At 44.1% G+C, this 20338-nt stretch overlaps 1 protein-coding gene across 1 annotated transcript in view; it reads right to left on the bottom strand.

Moving 5' to 3' along the window:
* chfr (checkpoint with forkhead and ring finger domains, E3 ubiquitin protein ligase) overlaps positions 1–20338 on the bottom strand; it is an 88587-nt gene that overhangs the window by 20071 nt on the left and 48178 nt on the right. Inside the window, exons 8-11 of the mRNA XM_063074100.1 lie at positions 16684–16846; positions 14472–14623; positions 9062–9181; positions 1004–1087 (exon numbers count right to left, since the gene is read on the bottom strand). Of these exons, the coding sequence (XP_062930170.1) occupies positions 1004–1087; positions 9062–9181; positions 14472–14623; positions 16684–16846 (519 nt within the window). The remainder of the gene's footprint in view (positions 1–1003; positions 1088–9061; positions 9182–14471; positions 14624–16683; positions 16847–20338) is intronic.

Raw genomic sequence — 20338 nt, 5'->3', positions numbered from 1 at the left:
GCAGGTGAGTGTAGTTATCCCCTTTTATTCAACCGCCTGATGGTTGATGGGTAGTAGCTGTTCCTGAAGCTGGTGGTGTGAGTCCTGAGGCTCTTGTGCATTCTACCTGATGGCAGCAGCGAGAAAAGATCTTGGCCTGGTTGGTGGGGATCTCTGATGATAGATGCTGCTTTCCTACAACAGCATTTCACGCAGATGTGCTCAATGATTGGGAGGGTTTTCCCCCGTGATGTAAACCCTGGGCCAAATCCATTTCCTTTTGTATGATTTTCCATTCAAATTCTGATGGGGCTTATGACAATAACATCATTGGATGAAGGGCTGGTGGATAAATACCTTGTTGGAAAAGTTTTATCCTGCCACTCTTCAGCTCAATTCTGAATAGTTCTTGCTGCAAGCAGGTTCAGTGATTCATTCACCAAGAACTAGAATTTACTAACAAATGTGTATCTGAATCAAACAGCAAGTGATTTAACACACAAAATGCTGGAGGAACTCAACAGGTCCAACAGCATCTATGGAGGGGGAATAAACAGTTGACACTTTGGGCTGAGACTCTTCATGAGGACTGGAATGGAAGGGAACAGAACCAGAATAAGGTGGTGGGGAAGGAGTACAAGCTGGCAGGTATTATGCGAGACCAGATGAGAGATACAGGTGATTTATTTATTTATTGACAGACAGCACAGAATAGGTCCTTCCAGCTCTTTGAGCCACTGTCCAGCATTCCCCGATATTCATCCTAGCCTCTAATCATAGGACAATTTACAATGACCAATTAACGTACCAACCAGTATGTCTCGGCACTGTGGGAGGAAACCGGAGCACCTGGAAGAATTCCACGCAGTCATGGGGAGAACGTAGAAGCTCCTTACAAGCAGTAGCGGTAATTAAACCCAGGTCACCTGCATTGTGCCAACCACTTTGCTACCATGCCACCCCTTTGACACTATTGATAACAGAAAATCTTTGAAGTAGAAATGCTTAACAGAAACTTGTTTACCACAAAATCTTGCCAAGCATCCTGAACACCCTACTCGAGAGCAGCCCCAGTACATGTGGCAGAAAGGCCGTAAACAAACTGTACCTGCAATAAATGAGAAGTAAAAACACATTACTTCATTTTTACCTGTTGACCAGACTGTTTACCTATAATACTAAAAGGACTAGTTAAACAAATAATCCCTCTAAATCAAGGGCCCCCTTGCTATGGCACAAGAAAGGTTGGGAACCTCTGCTCTAATATAGATGGCTGTGGAGGTCAAGTCATTAGGTATATATAAAGCAGGGGTTGATAGGTTTTACTTGCTGAGCTACAGCTTGGAATAGGCCTTTGAGCCACATTGCCCAGCAATCCCCGATTTAACCCTAGCCTAATCACTGGACATTTTACAATGACCATTTACCCTACCAACTGGTACTACTTTGGACTGTGGGAGGAAACTAGAACTGGAGCACCCTGAGGAAACCCACACGTTCACGAGGAGAATGTACAAACTCCTTACAGGCAGCGGCGGGTCGGTGGTACTGTGAAGCGTTGCGCTAACCACAAAACTATTGCGCCGCTTCCTTGATTAGTAGGAGCAGCAAAAAATATGGAGAGAAAGCAAGAGACTGGGATTGCGAGGAGAAAAATAAATCAGCCATGATTGGATGCCAGAGCAGATTCAACAGGCCGAATGGCCTATCTCCTCTCTATGTCTTATTGTCTTGTATAGAAATGTAAAAAAGGGTAAAAAAAAAGTTACAGGACCTTGAGGATTAAACAGAAACTGAACAGCTGGTACTTGCAGCATGAACTTCTGAAGTGTTGTTCTATAGGGTTCTCTCAAACTAAAAGCTGAATTCCAGAGCCACTGAAATTTCACCACTTCCAATTGAAACGTTTGCAATTCACTGCTTTTCGATTAGATGAAAATTCATTTCTTTAGTGAGTCTGCATGGTGCCTAGCCCCAGTTTTATAACTTTGTACTTAAGTGCTACAGCACAGAAACAGGCTCTTTGGTCTATCTAGTCAATGCCAAATTGCTATTCTGCCTGGTCCCACCAACTGCAACTGGACCATCGCCCTCCATACTGCTTCCAAGCATGTACCCATCCACACTGTCCTTGAGCATTGCAATTAAATCTGCATCCACCATTTCTGCTGGCAGCTCATTCCTCATTCACACCATCCTCTGAGTGAAGACATTCCCCACCAGGTTCCCCACTTGGGGTCTATGGAACCCTTGCTTAATGGTATTGATCCATGGCAAAAAAAGATTGGGAACCCCTGCTCTAAACATTTCACCCTTAACCTATAACTTCTAGCTTTAGTCTCACCTAAGCTCAGTAGGAAAAGCCTGCTTGCTTTAACCCGATCTATATTCTCCTCAGTTTTGTAAATCTCTTTCTCCTCTGCTCCAGGGGAAATAGGTCCCAGCATATTCAACCTTTCCATCTTTACATGCAATATTTTTTCTATTGTGTCTCTTTGGATCTACTGTGAGTGCCCGCAAGAAAATGAACTTCAGGGTAGTATATGGTGACATCCTTCAAGAGGACCACAACCTTGCCATAGGGTTTGGAGACTCGCATGTCTCAATGACCCAGAGAGCTACACTGGCTGGATTCAGGACTTTATGCTTAGGGTCACTCATGCCAAAAAGGCCAAAGGGTAAAGGACAGACTAAGAGTGGTCCACTGGTCCTCCAGGTTCGGGGATACAGCTCAGGGCTAACAACCCTGACTGATCCAAAAAAAAAGGCTACGGAAACAGCAATGATGATCCCTCCTACATCTGAGTGTGATGGTATTCTTGAGTCTCCACCCGGGACTTGCATGATTGACAGTTATGAAAAACAAGAGGAAGCTACTGACTTGAAGAAGCCCTGACCGCCATCAGAGATGGAGGACCTACACTGCTGCCCTGAATGCCAGTGGCTTAATGGGCAGTAAGTAAAATGGTGACATATATGCGCTTTGATAATAAATTAACTTTGAATTTTTAACTCAGGACCTTGAATGAAACCTACCAGTAATTAGCCAATTAGCTCTCCTAGTTTACATTAGTTACACAGGAACAGTATAGTGGTGCAGATGGCAGAAAGGCCGTCTCCACTCGGCATCCATCCCAACCTCAGTGCTGTGTCACACCACAACCGCGCAGGTTTCCTCTGGGTAGTCCCAAGTGCCAACGTTGTGAGGAATGATAAGTTAATTTGTCATTGTATATTGCCCACAGGAAAGATGTAAATAAGTTTGAAAGAGCACACAGAAATTTACAAGACTGTTGCTGGCGCAGGGGGACTGGCATCATAAGGAAAGATTGAATATGTCAGAACTTCATTCCTTGGAACATACGAGGATTGAGAGGAGATTTGATAGAGAGGTATACAAAATTATGAAGTGTCTAGATAGGGCAAATGCAAGCAGGCTTTTTCCACTGAGGTTGGGTGAGATTAAAACTAGAATCCTGGGTTTTTTGGGGGGGGGGAGAAGACGTGCAAAGTTTAAAGGGAACATGATGGGAAACTTCTTCACTCAGAGGGTGGCGAGTGTGGAATGAGCTGTCAGACCAAAGTGGAGAATAAGATTTCAAAAGCAATGATTGAGAAGTTTGGAGAGGTACATGAATGGGAGGGATACGGAGAGCTATGGTGCTGGTTGATGAGACTCTGAGTTTAAATGGTTGGACACAGACTAGGTGGGCCAAAGGTCCTGTTTCTGTGTTGTAGTTTTCTATGACTCTATAACTTGAACGAGTAGGTAAACGGTAAAATCTGGGGAGAAATTGGGAACTCAGAAGGGCCTGTCACGTTCCATGTTTAAACATAGAAACATAGAAAATAGGTGCAGGAGTAGGCCATTCGGCCCTTCGAGCCTGCACCGCCATTTATTATGATCATGGCTGATCATCCAACTCAGAACCCCACCCCAGCCTTCCCTCCATACCCCTTGATCCCCGTAGCCACAAGGGCCATATCTAACTCCCTCTTAAATATAGCCAATGAACTGGCCTCAACAGTTTCCTGTGGCAGAGAATTCCACAGATTCACCACTCTCTGTGTGAAGAAGTTTTTCCTAATCTCGGTCCTAAAAGGCTTCCCCTCTATCCTCAAACTGTGACCCCTCGTTCTGGACTTCCCCAACATCGGGAACAATCTTCCTGCATCTAGCCTGTCCAATCCCTTTAGGATCTTATACGTTTCAATCAGATCCCCCCTCAATCTTCTAAATTCCAATGAGTACAAGCCCAGTTCATCCAGTCTTTCTTCATATGAAAGTCCTGCCATCCCAGGAATCAATCTGGTGAACCTTCTTTGTACTCCCTCTATGGCAAGGATGTCTTTTCTCAGATTAGGGGATCAAGTTAAACCCAAGATTAGGGGTTTAAGTGATGGAATGCGGGGAGAACAAATAAAAAGTGGGATTAGTATAGGATTTACATAGATTTATCGATTGAGATTCAGCACGGAGACGCCTTTCTAGCTCTTCAAGCTGCGCCACCCAGCAATCCCCCGATTGGGGTGGAATTTGTTAGGTGTGTTCAGGAAGGTTTCCTGACACAATATGTAGATAAGCCTGCAGGAGGAGAGGCTGTACTTGATCTGGTATTGGGAAATGAACCTGGGCAGGTGTCAGGTCTCTCAGTGGGAGAGCATTTTGGAGATAATGATCACAATTCTATCTCCTTTACCACAGCATTGGAGAGGGATAGGAGCAGACTGGTTAGGAAAATGTTTATTTGGAGTAAGGGGATATACAAAAGTTTAGGCACCGCTGGTCAAAAAGTTCTATCTTAACTTCATCGGTCCACAGGACTTGTTTCCAAAATGCATCAGGCTTGTTTAGATGCTCCTTTGAACCTTTTGAATACAATTTTTTGGCCGCAATGAGCAAAGGTATGTTTGGAGAAAAAAGGGTGCAGTGTTTCATGAAAAGAACCCCTCTCCAACTGTTAAGCACGGGGGTGGATTGATCATGCTTTGGGCTTGTGTTGCAGCCAGTGGCACCGGGAACATTTACTGGTAGAGGGAAGAATGAATTCAATTAAATACCAGCAAATTCTGGAAGCAAACATCACACCGTCTTTAAAAAAATCTGAAGATGAAGAGAGGATGGCTTCTACAACAGGATAATGATCCTAAGCACACCTCAAAATCCACGATGGACTACAAGAGGCGCAAGCTGAAGGTTTTGCCATGGCCCTCACAGTCCCCTGACCTAAACATCAAGAATCTGTGGATAGACCTCAAAAGAGCAGAGCATGCAAGGCCCAAGAATCTCACAGAACTAGAAGCCTTTTGCAAGGAAGAATGGGCGAAAATCCCCCAAACAAGAATTGGAAGATTCTTTGCTAGCTACAAAAAGCGTTTACAAGCATTTACAAGGGGGTGTTACTAAGTACTGCCATGCAGAGTGCCCAAACTTTTGCTTCAGGCCCTTTTCCTTTTTTGTTATTTTGAAACTGTAAAAGATGGAAATAAAGAAGTTTTCTTGTTTAAAATATTAAAGAAATGTGTCTTTTTAACTTTATGCCTTCTGGAATTCAGTTCATTTTTCACTCGCTTAGCTATTCACAGTAACAGAAACTTTGAATGGGGCATTTTGCATGCCACTGTATGAAGCTATCAGGCAGGAACTGGGAAGTATAAATTGGGAGCAGACGTTCTCAGGGAAATGTACAACACTAATGTGGCAAATGTTCAGGGGATATATGTGTGGAGTTCTGCATAGGTACGGTCCAATGAGATAGGGAAAGGATGGTAGGGTACAAGAACCATGGTGAACAAAGGTTGTTGTAAATCTAGTCCAGAAGAAAATAAAAGCTTATGAAAGGATCAAAAAAAAAATTAGGTAATGATAGAAAATTACAAGTTTACTACGAAGGAGCTTAAGAATGGAATTAGGAGAGCCAGAAAGAGCCACGAGAAGGCCTTGGTGAGCAGGATTAGGGAAAACCCCAAGGCATTCTACAAGTATGTGAAGAGCAAGAGGATAAGATGTGAGAGAATAAGACCAATCAAATGTGAGAGTGGAAAATTGTGTATGGAACCAGGGGAGATAGCAGAGGTACTTAATGAATACTTTGCTTCAGCATTCACTACGGAAAAAGGATCTTTGCAATTGTAGGGATGACTTACAGCGGACTGAAAAGCTTGAGCATGTAGATATTAAGAAAGAGAATGTGCTGGAGCTTTTGGACAGCATCAAATTGGATAAGTCACTGGGACTGGACAAGACACACCCCAGGCTACTGCGGGAGGTAAGGGAGGAGATTGCTGAGCCTCTGGCAATGATTTTTGCATCATCAATGGAGATGGGAGAGGTTCTGGAGGATTGGAGGGTTGCAGATGTTGTTCCATTATTCAAGAAAGGGAGTAGAGATAGCCCAGGATATTATAGACCAGTGAGTCTTACTTCAGTGGTTGGTAAGTTGATGGAGAAGATCCAGAGAGGCAGAATTTATGAACATTTGGAGAGGCATAGTATGATTAGGAATAGTCAGCATGGCTTTGTGAAAGGCAGATCGTGCCTTAATAGCCGATTGATTTTTTTGAGGATGTGACTAAACGCATTGATGAAGGTAGAGCAGTAGATGTAGTGTATATAGATTTCAGCAAGGATTTGATAAGGTACCCCATGCAAGGCTTATTGAGAAAGTAACCTTGCCCACAGAAGGCAAAGAGTGGTACTAGACAGGTCATATCCTGCATGGAGGTCAGTGACCAGTGGTGTGCCTCAGGGATCTGGTCTGGGACTCCTTCTCTTTGTGATTTTCATAAGTGACCTGGATGAAGAAGTGAATGGATGTGTTAGTAAATTTGCTGATGACACAAAGGTTGGCGGTGTTGTGTATAGTGTGGAGGTTACAGCGGACATCGCCAGGATGCAAAACTGGGCTGAGAAGTGGCAGATGGAGTTCAACCCAGGTAAGTGTGAGGTGGTTCATTTTGGTAGGTCAAATATGATGGCAGAATATAGTATTAATGGTACGTCTCTTGGCAGTGTGGAGGATCAGAGGGATCTTGGGGTCCGAGTCCATAGGACACTCAAAGCTGCTGCGCAGGTTGACTGTGTGGTTAAGAAAGCATACGGTGTATTGGCCTTCATCAACCGTGGGATTGAGTTCAAGAGCTGACAGGTAATGTTGCAACTATCTTGGACCCTGGTCAGACCCCACTTGGAGTACTGTGCTCAATTCTGGTTGCCTCACTATAGGAAGGACGTGGAAACCGTAGAAAGGGTGCAGAGGAGGTTTACAAGGATGTTGCATCATTTGGGGAGCATGCCTTAGGAGAAGAGATTGAGTGAACTTGGCCTTTACTCCTTGGAGCAACAATGGATGAGAGGTGACCTGATAGAGGTGTATAAGATGACCAGAGCCATTAATCATGTGGATAGTCAGAGGCTTTCTCCCAGGGCTGTAATGGCTAACAGGAGAGGGCATAGTTTTAAGGTGCTCGGAAGCAGGTATAGAGGATATGTCAGGGTAAGTTTTTGTTTTATGCAGAGAGTGATAAGTGCGTGGAATGGGCTGCTGGTGACTGTGGTGGAGGCGGATATGATGGGGTCTTTTAAGAGACTCTTGGATAGGTACATGGAGCTTAGAAAAAATCGAGGGCTATGAGTAACCCAGGTAATTTCTAAAAGCAAGCATATGTTCAGCACAGCACTGTGGGCTGAAGGGCTTGTATTGTGCTGTAGGTTTTCTATGTTTCTATGATTTAATCCTAGCCTAGTTACAAGACAATTTACAATGACCAATTAACCTACCAACTGATAAATCTTTGGACTGTGGGAGGAGACCAGAGCACCCGGAGAAAACCCACGTGTCACGGGGAGAACGCACAATCTCCTTACAAGCAGTGGCAGGAATGAAGTCCGGGTCATCTGTACTATAGAGTTTAGAGCGGGGTTCCACTATGCTACCGTGCAGCCCACCCTTCACCACCATGTAGATGGGTAGCTGATCATTGATACAAACTCAGTGGGTTGATGGACATGTTACCTTCGTTGTGCAACTCTACAATAACTTCCTGCTGTGGTTGGCCACCTGACTACGGAGGCCAAAATCACAATCACCATTTACACCATTTCAATTGTCCAAAGTTCAGAGCAAACTGAAGTCCTGTTCAAGGCACGTTTAACCTAGACAAAACTTAACAAGGAACTTGTCAGCTACCACAATTGAAGATTAGCTTTATTTGTCACAGGTACACTGAAACATATAGTGATGTGCGTAGCTGTGTATTAACAACCCACAGCCTGAGGATTTTTGCTCAGGGCAGTCTGCAAGTACTACCATGCTTTGAGTGCCAGAGCATGTCTAAACTTACTAACCCTAACCCGTACACCTTTGGAATGAGGGAGGGAATCTGAGCACTTGGAGGAAACCCATACAGTCACAGGGGAGCACACACACACACTTCTTACAGACAGCAGCAAGAATCGAACCACAATCTACCAATCACTGGTGCTGTAACGTACTTTCTGCCAATTACGCCACTGGCGTTTAGGGCAGCAATGAAGGCCCACCATCTCTGGTGGTGTTCAGGGCTTCCTTCATTCATGTCAGTAGCTTCCTCTAGGTTTTCACTACTGTCAGTCATAGTTTCCAGGTAGAGACTCAGGAATACTGTCACACTCAGATGTAGAAGGATTCTTCATTGCTGTTTCTGTAACAATTTTGTTTGACCTGGGTCAGGGTTGTTAGCCCTGAGCTGAATCCCTGAATCTGGAGGACCAGTGAACCACTCAGTCTGGCCTCTACCCTTTGACCTGTTTGGCATGGCTGACCCTAACAAGAACCAAAGGATAAAGCCCTGACTCCAGCTAACACAGCTCTCCGGGTCTTTGAGACATGCAAGTCTCCATACCCAATGGCAAAGTTGTAGTTCTCTTGGACAGCTGACACTGTAAAGAGTTACGCCAACTGCTATGCTCTGTGCTGCCCCAATTACCAACCTCTAACTCAATTCTTTCTTTATTTAAGAGCAACAAGTAAGCGATGATGCAAAACAAGATTAAACTAGCCACTCAGAACGAGGACCAACAATACTGCAGCTAACCACATACATTGTTGAGGAGTAATGGTTGGATTCTGTTCACGTTCCACCCTCCGGTCAGGCATTGGTTGAAAACAGCAAGTGCAAATCGTATGAGGACCCCGGACAGGGCAGGTGTACTCTTGGACAGCTTTTTAAAAAAAAATTGAGAAACAACAAAGATGGTTAGAACATCTGGACATAAAATTAGTTACACCAAGACCAGAAAAGTTGGCTTCTAAATACAAACCATTGTTTTGACTGTTCACTATCTGAGGAAAATTGGTGCTGTAACTGATCACTCACTTCAGTGCAAGAAATTATTCTTAAATTAAGTACAATCCAAATTGAAGTATACATATTTAATATGTATTATTTAAATGGTGTAAAAATAAGACAGCAATCTACCATCACTGCAGATCTTATACAAAGAAATGACAGCAAAAATAATTGCAGACATTACCCACCCCGCAAACTATTTTCCAAAAGCTCCCTTCTGGAAGGCAGTATAGGGCTATTAAAACAAAAACTTCACACTGTCTTAAGTTTCTACCCCCCCCCCACCCCGCCAGCAGTTAATCTGATCAACTATTCTAGCGAGAACGAGCCCCCCCCCCCCAACCACTGTACTATCAACACTTTAAACTGCTTTTTCCTAATGACGTTTACACTGTAAATACATGCTGGTATTTATGTAGTTATGCAAATTTTATTATTTATAATTGTTGACTGTTGCTTTTTGTTACAAGTTGTGCCCAGATCAATGTAGGAGAGAGGGGGAAAAAAAGCAAATCTTGCAAACAATAAGAGTATTCTACTAAAACAGCATTTAGAATAAAAGTGAGTCCTCAGGCACGAAGCCCAGAGCAGCTGCAGCAAGCCCACAGTCTCAGATCATCACATAGCAGAATAAACATCGCACAGCAGCAAGCAAAACCTGCACAACTCTCCGGTCTGGTCCTGACACTCTGCCTTCTTAACCCGGCTGACCCAGCATTTAAATTATCCAAACATCGGATTGCTCCTTGTTCAAAGATCCGGGCCCTGTCGCATCAGCATATTCTGGACCAGGACCCCCGCCGCCACGCGTTGGCATGTACCCAACCTTTCCAAATCGGCCAGATGCTTAGATCGATCAAACCTTGCTCTCAGTTTAGGCGGACTAGCTCTGAATCTCCTCCACTCCGAATTTTCCACGTTCACTCCCACTCTGTTTTGAACATGCCTTACTCAACCTTGCTCTCACACTCAGCCCTAACAGTCTCACCTTCACTCGCCTCTTCATTGTTTGCAGTCATCGTTCACCCTAAGTTTTTAAATAGTGTTGTTAATAAATTTAGTTCTATTTCTTGCTTTGAAAGCCGCCAGCAAGCTGCTGCTTGTCCTCAGCAGCACCATTTTGAACTGGACTTAATGGACTTGCTTCCACAGAAATGTCACATACTGAGGATGAACAGAAAGAATGCTCATCACCATGACAATGATGACAAGAGAAAACACTGATGAAAAATGGGGTGAATCCAGTGAGCTCAGACACAAGTACCACAGGGTAGATGGTCTGTAATCTTTCACCACTAACCATTTCAACATCTTGATTTTGGCAGTTCCTACTGCAACAGTCTACTAATACTGTATTGGGCTAGAGAAAGCAACTAGGCATTATATCACAAATGGCGGGGGGGGGGGTGGAGAAGAACAGCGAAGCTTTCGATTGTAGCAGGGCCAACCAAAGGTCTTATCGGATGGCAGAGGGGAAGAAGCCGTTCCTGAATCGCTGAGTGTGTGCCTTCAGATTTGTGTATCTCCTACCTGATGGTAACAGTGAGAAAAGGGCATGCCCTGGGTGCTGGAGGTCCTTAATAATGGACGCTGCCTTTCTGAGACACCGCTCCCTAAAGATGTCCTGGGTACTTTGTAGGCTAGTACCCAAGATGGAGCTGACTAGATTTACAACCTTCTGCAGCTTCTTTCGGTCCTGCGCAGTAGCACCACCCCCCCCCCCCCATACCAGGCAGTGATGCAGCCTGTCAGAATGGTCTCCACGGTACAACTATAGAAGTTTTTGAGTGTTTGTGTTGACCTGCCAAATCTCTTCAAACTCCCAATAAAGTATAGCCATTGTCTTGCCTTCTTTATGACTACATCGATATGTTGGGACCAGGTTAATCCTCAGAGATCTTGACACCCAGGAACTTGAAGCTGCTCATTCTCTCCACTTCTGGTCCCTCTATGAGGATTGGTGTATTCCTTTGTCTTACCCTTCCTGAAGTCCACAATCAGCTCTTTCATCTTACTGACGTTCAGTACCAGGTCGTTGCTGCGACACCACTCCACTAGTTGGCATATCTCACTCCTGTACACCCTCTCGTCTCCACCTGAGATTCTACCAACAATGGCTGTATCGTCAGCAAATTTGTAGATGGTATTTGAGCTATGCCTAGCCTAGCCATACTCTCATCCATCACACAATATCATCAGGGAGATGTCTGATCGGTCCCAACTACATTCTGCACCAGGACAACGACCCCAAATACACGGCCAAGGTCATAAAGAACTATCTTCAGCAAAAAGAACAAGGAGCTCTGCAACAGATGGTATGGACTCCGTAGGGCCCCGATCTCGACGTCATTGAGGCTTGTCTGGGATTACCTGGCAGGACACAAGCAAGCGAAACAGACCTGGCCTCCACGGCCACCCGGGGAAATGAATTCCACAGATTCACCACTTTCTGGCTAAAGAAATTCCTCATCTCTATTCTATTCCGAGGCTGTGTCCTCTGGTCTTAAGACCCCCCCCCCCTGCCCTTAGGAAACATCCTATCCACATCCACTGCTTTGACTTTATTACTTACATCCTTCAAATACATGAGTAAAAATGTTACATCTCCATCTAAATGTGCAATTTACAGCAATTTGTAATAAATAATATGTACAACAGGACAGTCAATATAACATAGAAATACAGTTGCACGTTGAGAGGCTAACATTTGATAGGTTTCAATGAAGTCACCCCCTCATAGCTCTGAATTCCGGTGAGTTCAGGCCCAGAGCCAAACACACTTCATATGATAAGCCTTTCAATCCTGGAATAATTTTTGTCAGCCTCCTTCGAGCCCTCTCCAATGTCAGCACATTCTTTCTTAAATAAGGGGCCCAAAACTGCTCACAATACTCCAAGTGAGGCCTCACCAGTGCTTCATAAAGTTTCATCATTACATACTTGCATTTATATTTTAGCTCTTTCAAAATAAATGTTGACATCCCGTTTTCACTTTGCAGAATTTATTTTTACATCTTTTGCACAGTATTGTATATACAGAATGGTGCTGGAAAAGGGCCAGCAATATGCTTCTGGACTGTTTGCCCCACTCCCATCAGGGAAAGGGCTACACAGCACCATCAGGGCCACTAGACTCCCTCTCCCCAGGCCATCAGGCTGATCAACACCTCCACCAGGTCAATCCACCCAAATGCTTTTTGTACTTGCGTCACTTTGTGTATAGCGTAAAGTATATAAACTCAGCATATTTATATAAAGCACGGGTGAGGCCTCACTTGGAGGACTGAGAACAGTTTTGGGCCCCTTATCTGAGAAAAGACATGCTGATATTGGATAGGGTTCAAAGGGTTATGAAAATGATTCCAGGATTGAAAGGCTTACCATGAGGAGCGTTTGATGGCTCTGGGCCTGTACTCACTGGAATTCAGAACACTGAGGGGTGACCTCATTGAAATGTTGAAAGGCCTTGATACAGTGGATGTGAATAGGATATTTCCTGTGTTGGGGGAGTCTAAGATCACAGGACACAGCCTCAGAATAGAGGGACATACATTTAGAATGGAGATGGAGGAATTTCTTTAGCCAGAGTGGTGAATCTGTGGAATTCATTTTCACAGGCAGCCGTGGAGGCCAGATCTTTGGGTATATTTAAGATATAGGTTGACAGATTCTTAATTAGTCAGGGCATGAAGGGATACGGGAGGAAGGCAAGAGATTGGGGCTGAGGTGGAAATGGATCAGCCATGATGAAATGGTGGAGCAGACTCGATGGGCCAAACGGCCTCATTCTACTCTTCTGGTTGAGGGGTAATAACTTTTCCTGAATCTGGTGGTGCGAGTCCTGAGGCTCCTGTACCAGCTTCCTGATGACAGCACGGCCCTGGGTGGTGGGGGTCCCTATTGATGGCTGCTACTTTCTTGGCCATACTCAAGATACTTGGACATTCTGCTTTTATAATTAAACTTATTGTAATTTCATGCCAAGTGTTTTAATGTTGCATCAGATCTGGAGTAACAATTATTTTGTTCTCCCTGTACACTTGTTTACTGAAAAAAAAACCAATAAATCTTGAAACTTCAGTGGGTCAATGGCTCCACTTAATATCAGGGAATTCATACAGTACATAACCTGAAATTCTTACTCTTCACAGACATCCATGAGACAGAAAACCCCAAAGAATGAATGACAGAGAAATGTTAGCCACCTCACCACCCCCCCCCCAAAACACACAAGCACCAGCAAAGTATCAACCCACCCCTCTCACCCACTTGCTCCAGCAGGAAGCATCAGCCCGTTACCACCCACCAAGCAAGCAATGGCAAAGCTCCCAAAGAGAGACCATGATCTGCAGTTGTTTCTCTAACAATATGACATGTCCCAGTCTGTCACCCTCTTCTCTCTCTCACACACACAAAGACCATTGCAACAAACCTGAAAAACTTAATTGCGTGTCATTCCACAGATATCACCCAATCTGCTGATTATTACCCTAAAAATCTTCATCTGACTTATGCTCATGCTTCATCTCCTCCTTTGATGTGTTCGTCCATCGTCAACGTCGATGAGGACCTCAACACCATTTGACGGCGTTGAGACTAGCGCGTGATTTGGATTTAAGCGAGGGAGAGTTGTGCAGCGTCAGCCTCACTCGCTCTTACCAATTCCCATCTGGATCCAGTGGCAAGACAGAGTCCAGACGGCTGGAGATGGGACTAGGCGCAGTGGATGACCAGGATGTCCCCTGTGTCTTGTCCTGCTCTACACGTTCCACGACGCTTGCAGAGACCGCCTTCTTGACCGTTGGACCTTCCATTGGTCTCGTCCGCTCAGTCCGCCGGAGTCTGACTTCACATGCTGGGATAGACAACTCCGTATCTCACCGAGGGTTTGAGACCCTCACCTGGTTTAGCCGGCTTGTTGAAGCCGTTGCCCGGGGTGTGGCCGCTGTCGCATGCAAACAGCTACGGGGAGCCAAGGGTGACAGCTGAGTGCCAGGTGGGGACCAAATGTGGACTAACCGCTTTGAAAAGGACGCGACATGTTCCCCCACCAGAGGTGCTACCCCTCCCTGACACCCCATACACCATCCTCCTTTGATATCAGACTTGCGAATGCAATATTATCCTAACTGTGACAGTCACTGTGGCTCATGGACACTTACCGACAAGAGTACAGGTAGAGGTTGACGGGGCGTCCCCAGTCGTTCTAAAGCCTGGCAACTCACAGGATCCACTGTGCTGACCCGGTAAGAAAGAAGTCTGATTGCTCTCGGCCCTGTATCCAGGACACTGTCGGCACACAACGTATGGCTGACTGAAAACAGACAAGATGAAAAGTGAAGCAGCAAATGGAATTCTACACAAAGCATTTCAGCATGGGTTTAATATCAGCTGTATACATCGTGAAATTCGTTAACTTTGCAGCAGCACTTTGTATAATGAAAATAAACGTAAATTAAGTATATGTATTTTAAATTGCCAAATTAAGTAAATAGTGCAAGAACAGAAATAGAAAAGTATGAGGTAGTGTTCATGGGTTCCAGGTCTATTCAGAAATCGGATGGCAGAGGGGAAGAGGCTGTTCCTGAATTGCTGAGTGTGCCTTCAGGCTTCTGTACCTCCTTGCTAAAGTTAATGAGCAGAAGGCATGTCCAGGGTGGTGGGGGTCCTTAATGATGGATGTCACTTTTTTGAGGCCTAGTGCCTGTGATGCAGCTGACCGAGTTTACAACTCTCTCCAATTTACTTCAGTCCTGTGCAGTAGCCCCCCCCACCCCCATACCAGATGGTGATGCAGCCAGTTAAAATGCTCTCCACAGTACACTGAAAACGAGCAGTGGTAAAGTTATGCAAAGGCGTTTTTTTAAATCATCACCGAATACAACCATGAGCAGCTGGTGCAGATCACAAGTCCTGGTTACGTGACCTCTGAGGCCAGGCAGAAAATCTCTGCAGTGTGTTGATAATGGCTGGGGTCACCCGTCTTGTAAAGGCACTGCCCAGAGGGCAATGGCAAATCACTTCTGTAGAAAAATTTGCTGAGAACAATCATGGTCACGAGAGACCATGATCACCTATGTTTGTTGATGATTTAACTCAACAAGGGAGATCAGTACATGGAACTACAACACCGGCTATTACAGAGACTTGGCTGTCACAAGAATGGCTGCTGGATGTTCTCCAAGTTCAAAGTGCGTTTATTATCAAAGTATACTTTATACAACCTTGAGATTTGTCTCCTAACAGACAGCCACAAAGAAAAGGAACCCAAAAATTACTTGTGCAAAGAAAAACATATCATGCAAACAATGAACATAAGCAAATGAAGTTCTGAACGGAGTCAGTCCCTAGACCGTTAGTTCAGCGCAGAGCGGAGCAGCGAACTGAACCCGCCTGTCACTCACCTTGGGCCCCAATACCCTGAACTTCTCAATCTGGCCCTGCGCCTATATCATTGTCCAAACATCGGGTTCTGTCGCTTCGATACGCTCTGGGGATTCTCAATTCTATATCATTGTCCAAACATCGGGTTCTGTCGCTTCGATACGCTCTGGGGATTCTCAATTCTATATCATTGTCCAAACATCGGGTTCTGTCGCTTCAATACGCTCTGGGGATTCTCAATTCTATATCATTGTCCAAACATCGGGTTCTGTCACTTCGATACGCTCCGGGGATTCTCAATTCGGCCTGTACTGGACCTTTCTGATTCGGCCTGGCATTTAAATCGATTGAACCTCAGGTCTGGGCTTTAGATGTTTCAAAAGGGACAGGGAGGGAGGTAAAAGTTGTCGAGGAGAGGCATTGCTAATCAGGGATAGTATCACAGCTACAGAAAGGGAGAACACTGCGAAGCAATTGTCTGCTGAATCAGGGTGGGTGGAAGTCAGAAACAGGAAGGGAGCAATTGGGAGTATTCTCACTCGCAACAGAGACTCTGAAGAGCAGTGCCAAAATAACAAGGCTGTTGTCATGGGTGACTTCAACTTCCAAAACATTGACTGGTTCCCCTTAACAGAAAGGATTTAGATGGTTTGACTAAAGGGTAGGCCATACTGGATCTGATACTAAACACTGAAGTTGGTTAGGGTTAGAATGATCTCAGAGTACGATAAAATATTGGCACAACAGCATGGTCCAAAGGGCCTGTACTGTGCTTTACTGTTCCACATTCTATTACTGCACAAAATTTAATTTTGTCTGCAACTCCTGAAAATAGAGCAGCCCACATTTGCATCAGCAAGACCCGGACAATATTGCAGCACAGTTGACATTCAAAAGTCATGACCACCAGCCAAATCCATCAACACCTCGGGGGTTAATGTCTTACCCAACGTGGACATCCCCTTCCTACAGATAAAGTACTACACCCACCTAATATCAGAAGATTCACTGTCCACATCTGACAGTTCCAGAAAATCCTCAGAGCTGACCTCTTCATCGGAGAATGACCGTTTAATCTTTGGCTGTAACATGTCGTGGGTAATTTTATTTCTGGCATCCATGCTTTGGAGTTCATCTCCACTGCGACATTTCTCTGAAATAATGAATTAAGTGTAAAAATATCACAAGTTTGATTTATTGTTACAACTTCTACATGACTCAGTCACTTTTGACGAATTCCTTTCCATTCCATCTTGGACAAACAAATCTTAAGGCAACTCAAGCAAGAAAGTATATAATAATGCAGCAAGTTGCATGACCTCTAAAATTGTGTCAAACTTCTATAGTTGTATAGTGGAGAGTGCATTGACTGGCTGTATTACATATGGAAACATTAATGCCTTTGAATAGAAAATCCTACAGAAGGTAGTGAATTCAGCCCAGTACCTCACATGTAGAGCACTCCAAACTATTGAGCACATCTACATAAAACGCTGTTGTAGCAAAGCAGCATCCATCAGAGATGCCCACCATCCAGGTCATGTTCTCTTCTCGCTGCTGTTATCAGGTAGAAGGTACAAGAGCCCCAGAACTCGCACCAACAGTTACTACCCCTCAAGCATCAGGCTCTTGAACAAAAGGGGATAGCTACATTACTTGCCCATTCATTGAGATGTTCCCACAACCAATGATCTTACTTGTTATTTAATGTTCTCATTACTTATTGCTATTTATTTATATTTGCATTTGCACAGTTTGTCGTCTTTGGCACTCTAGTTGATCCTGTTAAACTTACTATCCTAAAGATTTGCTGAGTATGGCCAGAGGAAAATGAATCTCGGGGGTTGTATGAGGTGATGTATATATACACACTTCATAAATAAAATGAAATAATTGCTGCAATCTCAGAAGATTTTGTTTTCCAGAGCAATAAATGCGATTAATGATTAGTTTTTGTGACGTTCTTCGAATTGTACAGTGAAATACATCATTTGTATCAAATCTAAGTTCAAAATAAATTATCAAAGTGCATATGGTATGTCACCAATGACAACCCTGAGATTCAACAACTTGCAGGCATACTCAATAAATTCATTGACAAGTAACCATAACACATCAATCAAGGACTGCACCGACCAGAGTGCAAAAAACAATACGTGCAAATACAAAAATGAAATAATAATAAGCATTAAATAATGAGAACTTGAGATGAAGGGTCCTTGAAAATTGAGTTCATAGCTGTGGGAACATTTCGGTGAAGTTGAGTCCAAATTATCCCCTTTTATTCAAGAGCCTGATGGTTGTGGGGTAGTAATTGTTCCTGAACTTGGAGTTGAGTCCCGAGGCTCCTGTGTCTTCTTTCTGATGGCAGCAGCAAGAAGAGAGCATGCGTCGGGTGGTGAAGGCCCGAATGATAGATGCTGCTTTCTGTTTTGTATAGGAAATGTAAACGCAAGTGAAATCAGCAAGGATTGTGACACCACAATTCTGACTAGGATTGTGAGGCAAAATCTTGAATTGACATTTAATTGCCAATGTACAGTTGCAAGAAAAAGTTTGTGAAGCCTTTCAATTACCTGGTTTTCTGCCTTAATTACAGTACTCGTAAAATGGGGTCTGATCTTCATCCAAGTCACAGTAATAGGCAAATAGAATCTGCCTAAACTAATAACACAAACAATTGTAGTTTTCATGTCTTTACTGAACACACTGTCTAATCATTCACAGTCTGGGTTCAAAAAAGTATGTGAATCTCTGGGGTAATGCCTTCTACAAAAGCTGTTTGGAGCTAGGTGTTCAAATCAACGAGATGAGAAGTGTCAAATGAAATACAGTGTTGGAAAGTGTATGGTTATGCACTTTGGCAGAAGAAATAAACGGGCAGACTATTAATTAAATGGGGAAAGAATTCAAAGTTCGGAGATGCAATGGGACTTGGGAGTCCTCATACAGGATATCCTTAAGGTTAACCTCCAGGTTGAGTCGGTGGTGAAGAAGGCGAATGCAATGTTGGCATTCATTTTGAGAGGAATAGAGTATAAGAGCAGGGATGTGATGTTGAGGCTCTATAAGGCACTGGCAAGACCTCACTTGGAGTACTGTGGGCAGTTTTGGTCTCTTTATTTAAGAAAGGATGTACTGACATTGGAGAGGGTACAGAGAAAATTCACTAGAATGATTCTAAGAATGAGAGGGTTAACATATGAGGAACGTTTGTCCGCTCTTGGACTGTATTCCTTGGAGTTTAGAAGAATGAGGGGAGACCTCATAGAAACATTTTGAATGTTGAAAGGCATGGACAGAGTGGATGTGGCAAAGTTGTTTCCCGTGATGGGGGAGTCTAGTACGAGAGGGCATGACTTAAGGATTGAAGGGCGCCCATTCAGAACAGAAATGTGAAGAAATTTTTTTAGTCAGAGGGTGGTGAATCTGTGGAATTTGTTGCCACGGGCAGCAGTGAAGGCCAAGTCATTGGGTGTATTTAAGGCAGAGATTGATAGGTATCTGAGTAGCCAAGGCATCAAAGGTTATGGTGAGAAGGCGGAGAAGTGGGACTAAATGGGAGAATGGATCAGCTTATGATAAAATGGCGGAGCAGACTCGATGGCCCGAATGGCCGACTTCTGCTCCTTTGTCTTACGGTCTTATGGAGATTGGAAGTGTGTGTTGTAGAGGTGCCCTGCCCTATAAAAATGACAAAGTCAGATTACTGACAGGGCCTGCTCTTCTCAAGAAAGATCTGTTTACGTGCACCATGCCTCCATCAAAACAACTTTCAGAGGACCTTAGAAGAAAAATCGTAGAGATGCATGAAGCTGGAAAAGGCTACAAAAGCACTTCAAAAGACCTGTGTGTTCATCAGTCCACAGTAGGAGAAGTCGTCTGTAAATGGAGGAAATTCAATACTGTTGCTACTCTCCCTAGGAGTGGGCATCCTGCAAAGATCTCGCCAAGAGCACAACGTGCAATGCTGAAGTGAAAAAGAACCCAAAGGTAACAGCAAAAGATCTGCAGAAATATCTAGAACTTGCTAAAGTCTCTGTTCAAGTGTTTACTATAAGAAAAACACCGAACAAGGACACCATGGAGGAAACCACTACTCTCCAAAAAAAATGTTGCTGCATGTCACAAGTTAGCAAAAGGCCATCTCGATGTTCCACAACACTTCTGAGACAAAGTTCTGTGGACAGATGAGACAAAAGTTGAACTTTTTGCCAGAATTTACACCGCTATGTTTGGAGGAAAAGGGGCACTGTACACCAACAACTCATTTCAACTGTGAAGTACCGTGGAAGGAGCATCATGGTTTGGGGCTGCTTTGTTGCATCAGGGACTAGACAGCATGTAATCACTGAAGGAACAATGAATTCAAAACTGCATCAGGACATTTTATAGGAGAATGTCAGGGTAGCGGTCTGTCACCTGAAAGCTTAATAGAAGTTGGATGATGCAACAAGACAATGATCCAAAGCACAAGAGTAAATCAACAGAATGGTTCAAAAAAACATTTGTGTTTTGGAATGGCCAAGTCAGAGTTCAGACGGTAACCCAATTGAGATGCTGCGGCATGACCTGAAGAGGTCTGTTTGCGCAAGGTATCCCAGAAATAGTAATGAACTGAAATGGATTTATATGGAGAAATGGT

Source organism: Mobula hypostoma, chromosome 21 (genome assembly GCF_963921235.1).
Source record: "Mobula hypostoma chromosome 21, sMobHyp1.1, whole genome shotgun sequence".
Lineage (NCBI taxonomy): Eukaryota > Metazoa > Chordata > Chondrichthyes > Myliobatiformes > Myliobatidae > Mobula > Mobula hypostoma.
Note: the sequence above shows the minus strand (reverse complement) of the source record. Positions and strands in the feature narration are given on the sequence as shown.